This window comes from Nerophis lumbriciformis, linkage group LG06 (assembly GCF_033978685.3).
Source record: "Nerophis lumbriciformis linkage group LG06, RoL_Nlum_v2.1, whole genome shotgun sequence".
Lineage (NCBI taxonomy): Eukaryota > Metazoa > Chordata > Actinopteri > Syngnathiformes > Syngnathidae > Nerophis > Nerophis lumbriciformis.
Window position 1 is genome coordinate 47,939,581 of NC_084553.2, and position 12,064 is coordinate 47,951,644.

The 12,064-nt window shown below is 42.9% G+C and overlaps 1 protein-coding gene across 1 annotated transcript in view; it reads right to left on the minus strand.

Annotated features, from left to right (window-relative positions):
• LOC133608870 (uncharacterized) overlaps positions 1 to 6,328 on the minus strand; it is an 84,081-nt gene extending 77,753 nt beyond the window's left edge. Inside the window, exons 1-2 of the mRNA XM_061964473.2 lie at positions 5,891 to 6,328; positions 3,437 to 4,001 (exon numbers count right to left, since the gene is read on the minus strand). Coding sequence (XP_061820457.2) covers positions 3,437 to 4,001; positions 5,891 to 5,916 — 591 coding nt within the window. The 5' untranslated portion in view covers positions 5,917 to 6,328. The remainder of the gene's footprint in view (positions 1 to 3,436; positions 4,002 to 5,890) is intronic.
• Positions 6,329 to 12,064: the final 5,736 nt, after the last annotated feature.

The following is a 12,064-nucleotide window of genomic DNA, read 5'->3' on the forward strand; positions in this document are numbered from 1 at the left end:
TTCGGTTTTGTTTTTGGACTCTTTGTGCACTCTTGTTTGTTTTTGTCACCATAGCAACCCATTAGTTTTCACCTGTCATGTCACGCACCTGTCTCACGCTTTGCACTCACACACCTGTCACTAATCATGTCACTGCTATTTAAGCTTGTCTGTTTCTGTTGTTCGTCCTGGTGACATTATCTATCTACCCATCCATGATATTCATGTCCACCTTTGTTATTCATGCTTCATGCCATGCCACAGTAAGTGTTTTTGTTTCGTGTTCTTAGTTAGTTGCCTTTGTGCTAGTCTTTTGTTTTCATAGCCAAGTTTTTTTTGTACTTTCGCCCTTGTGCGAGTCTTTTGTTTGATTCCTTTTTGAGTTAAAACATTAAACATGTATTTACCTTCACGCCATGTCCAGTCCAGCTTTTATTGCATCTCGGGAAAACAAACCCGCCATGGTCCACGTCTTGACAATAAGGCTTAATTAGAAAAAATTGAACCGGTTTTGTGTTCGTAATCTAAACTTTTTACTTTTTGCAAAAATAGTTTTGCATTTTGGAACATATTTATATTAGCTTACATAGCCATAGAACTATGTAACAAAGTTGTCAGTAAAACAAATATCCGTGAAAAATCATGGTATGCCATATTTGTTTTGGTTCATCTGTCCTTGTGATAGTTGAAAGAGTACTTCTTGGTTTACAGAGAATGATGTAAACATGTTAGGATTTTATACGCATTCTTGGTCAGATGTGCACCAAAATGTAGTTTGTGCTTGCTAGGCTTGTGTACTAGCTCTGAAAAAGGTTTCATGGAAATCCATTGCCAACACTAAATTGGCCCTAGAGTGTGAATGTGAGTGAGAATGTTGTCCGTCTATCTTTGTTGGCCTGCGATGAGGTGGCGACTTGTCCAGGGTGTACCGCCCAAGTGCAGCTGGGATAGGATCCACCACCCCCCGAAAGGGACAAGCGGTAGAAAATGGATGGATGGAATGGGATGGAAATCCATTGCATAGTTTTGGCGTACCTAACTTACATTTTAGAACTAATCAGTAACTAATCAAATCAAATCAAATCAACTTTATTTATAAAGCACATTTAAAATTTACCACAGGGGTAGCCAAAGTGCTGTACAATGGACAGGTTAAAAGATAAAACGAGTACCGAGCAAACACAACACAACACAAACAGAACACGATAAAAAATAAATAAATAAAATAGAATAAATAAAAACATAAAAACAGGTTCACAGCAGGTGTATTATGGGGCGCCATTGCAGGATGGATATCACTCAGTGTTAAAAGCCATGGAATAAAAGTATGTTTTTAAGAGAGATTTAAAAACAGGAAGAGAGGAGGCTTGTATAACACTCAGGGGTAGGTCGTTCCAGAGCTTGGGAGCAGCAACGGCGAAAGCTCTGTCACCTCTAAGCTTCAGCCTTATGTCAGGGACCGTCAGTAGCAGCTGATCGGCTGATCTTAAGGATCGGGTGGGGCAGTAAGGCTGAAGGAGGTCTGAGAGATAGGTTGGCGCGAGGTTGTTTAGACATTTAAAAACAAATAAAAGGAGTTTAAAATGTATTCGATAACGCACAGGGAGCCAGTGAAGGGACGCTAAAATAGGGGTGATGTGCTCACGTCTGCGGGTCTGTGTTAGCAGACGAACAGCAGAGTTCTGCACAAGCTGCAGGCGGGCGAGGGAGGCCTGGCTAATGCCTACATACAGGGCATTACAGTAGTCAAGACGAGTCGAGATAAAGGCGTGGATTAATTTCTCAAGATCATGTCCTGATAGAAGCGGTTTCACTTTCGCTATTTGGCGTAATTGATAAAAGCTTTTTTGTACGACGCTGCTGATTTGTTTTTCGAATTTAAAATCTGAGTCGAACTTTACCCCCAGGTTTGTGACACAGTCGCTGAGATACGGGGACAGAGTGCCGAGGTCAACGTTGGAGGAGGGAGAACGACTTGGACCGAACAACATAACTTCTGTTTTATCTTCATTTAGGCTCAGGAAGTTAGCTGAAAGCCAGACTTTGATGTCGTGCAGGCAGTCAATAAGACGTTGAACCGTGTTATTTTGTGCCATGGGAAAATAAATCTGGCAATCATCGGCGTAAAAATGAAATGCAATACTGTACTTCCTAAAAATAGAACCAAGGGGGAGAAGGTAAAGCGCAAATAAAATTGGGGCAAGGATTGAGCCCTGGGGGACTCCATGTGGTGAAGAAGCTGTGGAAGACATAAAACTGTCTACTTTTACACAAAAACTCCTGTTAGGTACGACCGGAACCAGTTGAGGGCGGCGCCCTTAATGCCCACACAGTTCTCAAGACGAGTGATTTAGGTGGCGTGGTCAACGGTGTCGAACGCAGCAGACAGATCTAAAAGCACCAGGACAACATATTTACCAGAATCAGTTGACAGGAGGATATCGTTAAAAACTTTTAGAAGCGCTGACTCTGTGCTGTGGAGGGCTTTAAAACCGGACTGGAACAGCTCAGTGATACCATTATCCTCTAAGAAGGGCAACAACTGACTGTAGACAACCTTCTCTAATATTTTGGAAATGTATGGAAGATTAGAGATAGGTCTGAGGTTAGAGAGGAGAGAGGGGTCGAGGCTTGGTTTTTTAAGTAGAGGTCGTACCACTGCATGTTTAAACTCTACTGGAACTATTCCAGAAGAGAGGCTACCTACCGGTAACAGCTTACCCACCAAATTAACAATAGAAGCAAATAACCAGTGTTGCAACAGAGCCCAAAAGAAAGTCTGTAGGCTTTAGGGAGTTTTCTATTCGGGCTCCAGTACTCTTGAATGCCCTACCGGTAACAGTTAGAGATGCTACCTCAGTAGAAGCATTTAAGTCCCATCTTAAAACTCATTTGTAAATACTAGCCTTTAAATAGACTCCCCTTTTAGACCAGTTGATCTGCCATCTATTTTCTGCTCTGACCCCCTCTCCTGTGTGGAGAGGTTATCAGGTGACCACAGATAATACGCTAGCTGTATTAGTCATGTGCATCAGTTGGGGATGTCTCTGCGCTGCTGACTTGTCTCCACTCAAAATTATCCCCTGTTGACCCCACTATGGACTGGACTCTCACATCATTAACTGCATCCACTCGGCATCCATTGCACCGGTCACCTAAGGGGGGGTCCCCACATCTGCGGTCCACTTCAAGGTTTCTCATTGTATCCCATTGCGTTGAGTTTTTTCTTGCCCTGATGTGGGATCTGAGCCAAGGATGTTGTTGTGGCTTGTGCAGCCCTTTGAGACACTTGTGATTAAGGGCTATATGAATAAACTTTGATTGATTGATTGAAACACACCACAACATGCCGGCACACGGCATCCTTCACTTTAAGCGTGAGTGAAGAATGCACTACCAACCTGATAAGTCAGAAGGAGAAAGAGATGATGCAATATTATCTGCTCACAGATGCTACCTGGTGGTGGTTTGAGTGCACTGCTGCCAGTCTTGGATAGTCCCGCTCCTTAGAACATCTGGAAGGAAAGGACACACATGTGCGGATGTTGTTTCTGGACTTCAGCTCAGCATTCAACACCATCATCCCGCAGCACTTGGTGAGCAAACTGGCCCCCCTTGGATTCAGTACCCCCCTATGCAACTGGCTGCTTGACTTCCTCACAGACAGACCCCAGTCTCTGAGAGTGGGCAACATCTCCCTGAGCACCGGCTCCCCCCAGGGCTGCGTCCTGAGTCCGCTGCTGTTCACGTTGATGACCCATGACTGCTGCGCCAGGTCCACTACTAACCACATTGTGAAGTATGCGGACGACACGACAGTAGTGGGCCTCATCCGTGACAACAACGACATGGACCACAGGGAAGAGGTGAAACATCTGGTTGACTGGTGCAAAACCAACAACCTGGTCCTGAATGTCGACAAGACCAAGGAGATCATCGTTGACTTCAGGAAGCACCAGTCCAGCCACGCTCCACTCTTCATCAACGGCACAGCGGTGGAGATGGTCAGCAGCACCAAGTTCCTGGGGGTGCAGATAACTGACAATATAACCTGGTCCCTACACACCGGAGCTCTTGTAAAAAGAGCTCAGCAGCACATGCACTTTTTGCGTCGGATGAAAAGAGCACAACTACCTCCCCCCATTCTACAGAGGCACTAAAGAGAGCCTACTGACCAACAGCATCTCTGTCTGGACTGGAGCCTGCAGTGCCTCAGACTGGAAGTCTCTCCAGAGAGTGGTGAGGACGGCGGAAATGATCATCAGGACTCCTCTTCCTCCTATCCAGGAGATCGCAAAAAGCCGCTGCCTGACCAGGGCTCAGAAAATCTGCAAAGACTCCTCCCACACCCACCAAGGACTGTTTTCACTGCTGAACTCTAAAAAGAGGTTCCGCAGCCTCCGAAGCAGAACCTCCAGGTTCTGTAACAGCTTCTTCCCTCAGGCCGTAAGACTCTTGAACGCATCATAATTAAACCCTCAATTCCCCCCAAAAATGTATTAACTCGCTGGAATATAAAGACAATATAACATCCATAAACGTGGATGCATATGAAAAAGTGCAATATATTTATCTGTACAGTAATCTTTTTATTTATTTATATATGCACCTTATTGCTTTTTTATCCTGCACTACCATGAGCTAATGCAACAAAATTTCGTTCTTATCTGTACTGTAAAGTTCAAATTTGAATGACAATAAAAAGGAATTCTAAGTCCTTTATGTTTCAGTCACACGCAAGATTCTCACAGGAATGTGGCAAAACTGCAACCTTACCTACTGTCGGATTACGCTGCCATTTCTGTTTGGATGTGCTTTAGAATTGTATTTGTTCCTCCAACCCTGCGCCAAGTTTCTGGGAAAACGATTTTCAGGTCGCTAACTTGCAAACAAACAACAAGAGCAATCAAAATAATACGTTTCACCCTTTCATGCTCGTTGGAGATAACTACAAATTGAAAGCTCCTACAAACTGCAAGGCTGAGAGACGCTATTGCCAAACCAGAACAGTGAATTTACAACTACAAAAATTAACATTATAAGCAATTGCAAGGAATGACCTCATATTTCATGTTGTCAAGACAAATATTTAGCCAATTTAATTTGACACATTTCGGGTTTTTTTGATCGCTTGTGTAAGCATTCACGCGTTTGAGACAAGGTTCTCTCAGTCGGTTTTGTCGAGGCGCACGTGTTATTTTGAGGGGCTGTATGTCTCTCTCCTGCAAAAGAAGCCGGCATAATAACAGCATCAGAGCATTATTTATCACATAAAATAACTGTGGCCCCCCTCCTGACACGAGAGCAGACTTTATCCCTCCAAGCCATCTGCACAAGAGAGAGCACTGTGCACCTACTGACCATAAAAATCCAGCATTCACCCGAGCATGTAATATAAGACTCCCAACCATGGAAAGGATTATGTATTCTGGACGGGCTCACACAAGAGTTCTTCTGGAGATTTAGCGCCGATCTTCAAGAGGAACCTGAGCAAATAATACACACACTCCATCAAGCCATTATCATTGGACCGCACGGGAAGGTGTAGCTCCACATTTCATATTAAAGGGAGAATCAATAGTTTGCCCGCAGGAGGGTTACAGGCTCTAATAGTACTGTCGCTGCGCTTTTCTTACGTCACCTTTAACTTTTGTTGTTTGGCTTTACATTACCAAGCGCCTTGCATGCAAATGACGACGACTTGTATCAACATTATTGTCAATTATTGCTAACTAGGTCCATTGAATGCATTATGTGCCACATTACCGTTTTTTTAAGCATATTTCCTCCACTCCAAAAGACGCCGAGGAGCTGCCAGTCACCCACTTCAATAAATTAGCGCCACACTTCAAATAAAACACTTTCAGGGGAAAAAAATAACAGATGGTGCCACCAGAGTGGTTGTAGTTACCTTTTACTGAAATCTGATACCGCCATGTGTCACGGAGGACGCTACCTGCAGGGTGGATGAGGCATCTGTAAAGCTGACGTTGACTGCTGGGGTTTGAAGAGAAAAGTGCCACTGGGACTGGAATAAAAAAAATAATGTTCTGATGTGAAAACAAGCAACGTGTATCCACCTTTCAGTGAGTAACCTAGCCAGAATATGATTTTAAATAGGGATGTCCGATAATGGCTTTTTGCCGATATCCGATATTGTCCAACTCTTTAATTACCGATACCGATAACAACCGATACCGATATCAACCGATATATACAGTCGTGGAATTAACACATTGTTATGCCTAATTTGGACAACCAGGTATGGTGAAGATAAGGTACTTTAAAAAAAATAAAAAATAAAATAAGATAAATAAATTAAAAACATTTTCTTGAATAAAAAAGAAAGTAAAACAATATAAAAACAGTTACATAGAAACTAGTAATTAATGAAAATTAGTCAAATTAACTGTTAAAGGTTAGTACTATTAGTGGACCAGCAGCACGCACAATCATGTGTGCTTACGGACTGTATCCCTTGCAGACCGTATTGATATACAGGTAAAAGCCAGTAAATTAGAATATTTTGAAAAACTTGATTTATTTCAGTAATTGCATTCAAAAGGTGTAACTTGTACATTATATGTATTCATTGCACACAGACTGATGCATTCAAATGTTTATTTCATTTAATTTTGATGATTTGAAGTGGCAACAAATGAAAATCCAAAATTCCGTGTGTCACAAAATTAGAATATTACTTAAGGCTAATACAAAAAAGGGATTTTTAGAAATGTTGGCCAACTGAAAAGTATGAAAATGAAAAATATGAGCATGTACAATACTCAATACTTGGTTGGAGCTCCTTTTGCCTCAATTACTGCGTTAATGCGGCGTGGCATGGAGTCGATGAGTTTCTGGCACTGCTCAGGTGTTATGAGAGCCCAGGTTGCTCTGATAGTGGCCTTCAACTCTTCTGCGGTTTTGGGTCTGGCATTCTGCATCTTCCTTTTCACAATACCCCACAGATTTTCTATGGGGCTAAGGTCAGGGGAGTTGGCGGGCCAATTTAGAACAGAAATACCATGGTCCGTAAACCAGGCACGGGTAGATTTTGCGCTGTGTGCAGGCGCCAAGTCCTGTTGGAACTTGAAATCTCCATCTCCATAGAGCAGGTCAGCAGCAGGAAGCATGAAGTGCTCTAAAACTTGCTGGTAGACGGCTGCGTTGACCCTGGATCTCAGGAAACAGAGTGGACCGACACCAGCAGATGACATGGCACCCCAAACCATCACTGATGGTGGAAACTTTACACTAGACTTCAGGCAACGTGGATCCTGTGCCTCTCCTGTCTTCCTCCAGACTCTGGGACCTCGATTTCCAAAGGAAATGCAAAATTTGCATGGTTGGGTGATGGTTTGGGGTGCCATGTCATCTGCTGGTGTCGGTCCACTCTGTTTCCTGAGATCCAGGGTCAACGCAGCCGTCTACCAGCAAGTTTTAGAGCACTTCATGCTTCCTGCTGCTGACCTGCTCTATGGAGATGGAGATTTCAAGTTCCAACAGGACTTGGCGCCTGCACACAGCGCAAAATCTACTCGTGCCTGGTTTACGGACCATGGTATTTCTGTTCTAAATTGGCCCGCCAACTCCCCTGACCTTAGCCCCATAGAAAATCTGTGGGGTATTGTGAAAAGGAAGATGCAGAATGCCAGACCCAAAAACGCAGAAGAGTTGAAGGCCACTATCAGAGCAACCTGGGCTCTCATAACACCTGAGCAGTGCCAGAAACTCATCGACTCCATGCCACGCCGCATTAACGCAGTAATTGAGGCAAAAGGAGCTCCAACCAAGTATTGAGTATTGTACATGCTCATATTTTTCATTTTCATACTTTTCAGTTGGCCAACATTTCTAAAAATCCCTTTTTTGTATTAGCCTTAAGTAATATTCTAATTTTGTGACACACGGAATTTTGGATTTTCATTTGTTGCCACTTCAAATCATCAAAATTAAATGAAATAAACATTTGAATGCATCAGTCTGTGTGCAATGAATAAATATAATGTACAAGTTACACCTTTTGAATGCAATTACTGAAATAAATCAAGTTTTTCAAAATATTCTAATTTACTGGCTTTTACCTGTATATTGATATATAATGTAGGAACCAGAATATTAACAACAGAAAGAAACAACCCTTTTGTGTGAATGCGTGTGAATGAGTGTAAATGGGGGAGGGTTTTTTTTTTGGGGTTGGTGCATCTTGTGTTTTTTATGTTGACTTAATAAAAAAACAAAAAACAAAAAACGATACCGATAATAAAAAACCGATACCGATAATTTCCGATATTACATTTTAACGCATTCATCGGCTGATAATATCGGCAGGCTGATATTATCGGACATCTCTAATTTTAAATATTACATTTTAATAATGGAACATATACAGTACAGGCCAAAAGTTTGGACACACTTTCTCATGCCAATGCGTGTTCTTTATTTTCATTGTTTACATTGTCGTCGTCGGCGATCACTCGAAACGAGTATGATTGTCCTCCTGTTGGTGGGATTGCCATCAGGAGAACGCCTGTGCGTGGAATCTTTTAAAGTGGGGAGACTGGTGCACAGACAGCCACCACACTCTCCTTGGCAAAGAGAAGGCCAGGGTCCAATGGCATGGAGACCAAGACAATTGGGGGCCCATCTTTGCTGCAGCCTTCTTCTGCCTTTGTGACCGTTGTGGAGCTTCTATGCAACCATCATCCGCCTACTCCGCCGTTGAGGCCTTTTTTCGACGAGGTAGATGCGCAGACTCCAACGTCACAAAATTTACATTGTAGATTGTCACTGAAGGCATCAAAACTATGACACCCGTGAAGTGAATACCCTTTCGGGTGACTACCTCTTGAAGCTCATCGAGAGAATGCCAAGAGTGTGCGAAAAAGTAATCAGAGCAAAGGGTGGCTATTTTGAAGAAAGTAGAATATAAAACATGTTTTCAGTTATTTCACCTTTTTTTGTTAAGTACATAACTCCACATGTGTTCTTTCATAGTTTTGATGCCTTCAGTGACAATCTACAATGTAAATAGTCATGAAAATAAAGAAAACCCACCGAATGAAAAGGTGTGTCCAAACTTGGCCTGTACTGTATTACAATTAGGGCTGTCAATGTTAACGCATGTGATTAATTTTTTTTTAAATGATTATGTTACCATAAATAAAAGAAGATGAATCACAGTGTTTGTTTTGACAGTCTGAAGGTTGCACTTATTACACAGGTAGAAATCACTTCACACGTCAGTGTGATGATAGTTAGAGCAATGTGCTCTGCCTCCTTCAAAACAAACTCAGACGGAACTTTAGATAAAACTGAGGGATTAGTTAGGATTGAAGCGACAAATGTTCTTATCATCGGCGCACATCAAGTTTAAAATAGCATCTTAAAGCGAAACATGAACATGGGGATGGCGTCGCGAGCATGAATGCTACATTGACAGCAAACAAAGGACAACAAACTATGCTGGCCGAGATAAGTTGAACAATCCATCCATCCATCCATCTTCTTCCGCTTATCTGAGGTCAGGTCGCAGGGGCAGCAGCCTAAGAATCAGAATCAGAAATACTTTAATAATCCCAGAGGGGAAATTAAGATTTTCAGCACAATCCCACTCAAGAGCAGACAAACATTGCAGGGAGACAGAACAGGATCGTTGACGGGTCTGCCAACTTCCGGCGCCCCTTACAAAAAAAGTGAGAAACAGGTAAACGCTGGGGATGGGGAACCAGGGGGTGGGTTGAGAAAAAAAAAATCAGTCTAAGTCTGGTCCAGACTGAGGCCAAGGGGAAAAAAAAGTCATAGCCATATCACACATAAACATGTGTATAAGAGGCAAACATCAAAGAACACAAAGGGTATTAAAGACATTAAAAGAGCAGAGCTGATGCAACCAGCAGCTTCTACACACAGCCACAAAAGTAAAATAACAACAACAACAAAAAACATATACACTGTGGTGGTCTCTGCGGTGTTCCACGCCATCGTCTGCTGGGGTGGGGGAAGCATGGCCAGAGACAGGAGCAGAGCCAACAAAGCAATCAAGAGAGCCGACTCCACCCTCGGCCGCCCCCCAACTCTTGGCCAGTGTCCAGTCTAAGCAGAGAAGCCCAGACTTTCCTCTCCCCCAGCCACTTTGTCCAACTCCTCCCGGGGGATTCCGAGGCGTTCCCAGGCCAGCCGGGAGACATACTCTCCTCAATGTGTCCTGGGTCTTCCCTGTGGCTTCCTACTGGTCAAACGAGCCCTAAACACCTCCCCGAATGGCAGAGGTTCCCACCCTATCTCTAAGAGAGAGACCCGCCACCCGATGAAGGAAACTCATTTCCGCTGCTTGTACCCGTGATCTCTTACTTTTGGTCATAACCCAACACTCATGACCATAGGTCAATATTGAGAGCTTTGCCTTCCGGCTCAGCTCTTTACCACAACGAATCGATACAGGGTCCGCATCACTGCCTGTCGATCTCACGATCCACTCTTCCCTCACTCGTGAACAAGACTCCGAGGTGCTTGAACTCCTCCACTTGGGGCAAGATCTCCTCCCCAACCAGAATGGCCGAAGGTATAGATGTGTGTGTCCAGGTTTAAGGAAACGGCAGGCTGTCGTCTTCTAATGGGTTTATTACAATCTTTGCAAGCTGGGTAACGTTTACTGTGGTCTGGAACAACCTGGCGCACAAACAAGTATCAGAAATGCAGTCATTATTACATACAGATAATGTGTCTTGAGACACGTAAATATAAATTAAATACACATCGGACATAAGTAAAGGACATTAAATTAGCTCAAATATACCTACGAAAACGAGGCATAATGATGCAATATGTACATACAGCTAGCCTAAATAGCATGTTAGCATCGAATAGCTTGCAGTCATGGATTGACCAGATATGCCTGATAAGGACTCCAACAAGTCAATAACATCAACAAAGCTCACCTTTGTGCATCACAGCTTAAAAAGTTTGGTGGACAAAATGAGATAAAGGAGTTGCATAAAACACGTCTTTCTGTGGCAGCATCGGAGAAAGATGTACATGTAAACAAACTACGATATGTTCAAGGATCGCAGAAATTAGTAGGACAAAGGGGTGCTGGCCAAATCCTGTCATCAGCGAAGCATGTATAACATAAACAGTGGGATTTCTAACAATTAGGAAGGTTTGTGTTAAGTGCGTGCTTCTATAGAAACCATATTAAAACAAAAAATATATATTGTCTAACAATCTCTGTGAACCTTTTCAATCCGGTTTCAGGGCAAATCACTCAACGGAGACAGCCCTCGCAAAAATGACTAATGATCTACTGCTAACGATGGATTCTGATGCGTCATCTATGTTGCTGCTTCTTGATCTTAGCGCTGCTTTCGATACCGTCGATCATAATATTTTATTAGAGCGTATCATAACACGTATTGGTATGTCAGACTTAGCTTTGTCGTGGTTTAACTCTTATCTTACTGACAGGATGCAGTGCGTCTCCCATAATAATGTGACCTCAGACTATGTTAAGGTAACGTGCGGAGTTCCTCAGGGTTCGGTTCTTGGCCCTGCACTCTTCAGTAATTACATGCTGCCGCTAGGCGACATCATACGCAAATACGGTGTTAGCTTTCATTGTTATGCTGATGACACCCAACTCTACATGCCCCTAAAGCTGACCAAAACGCCGGATTGTAGTCAGCTGGAGGCGTGTCTTAATGAAATTAAACAATGGATGTCCGCTAACTTCTTGCAACTCAACGCCAAGAAAACGGAAATGCTGATTATCGGTCCTGCTAAACACCGACATTTATTTAATAATACCACCTTAACATTTGACAACCAAACAATTACACAAGGCGAATCAGTAAAGAATCTGGGTATTATCTTCGACCCAACTCTCTCGTTTGAATCACACATTAAGATTGTTACTAAAACGGCCTTCTTTCATCTCCGTAATATCGCTAAAATTCGTTCTGTTTTATCCACTAGCGACGCTGAGATCATTATTCATGCGTTCGTTACGTCTCGTCTCGACTACTGTAACGTATTATTTTCGGGTCTCCCTATGTCTAGCATTAAAAGATTACAATTGGTACAAAAT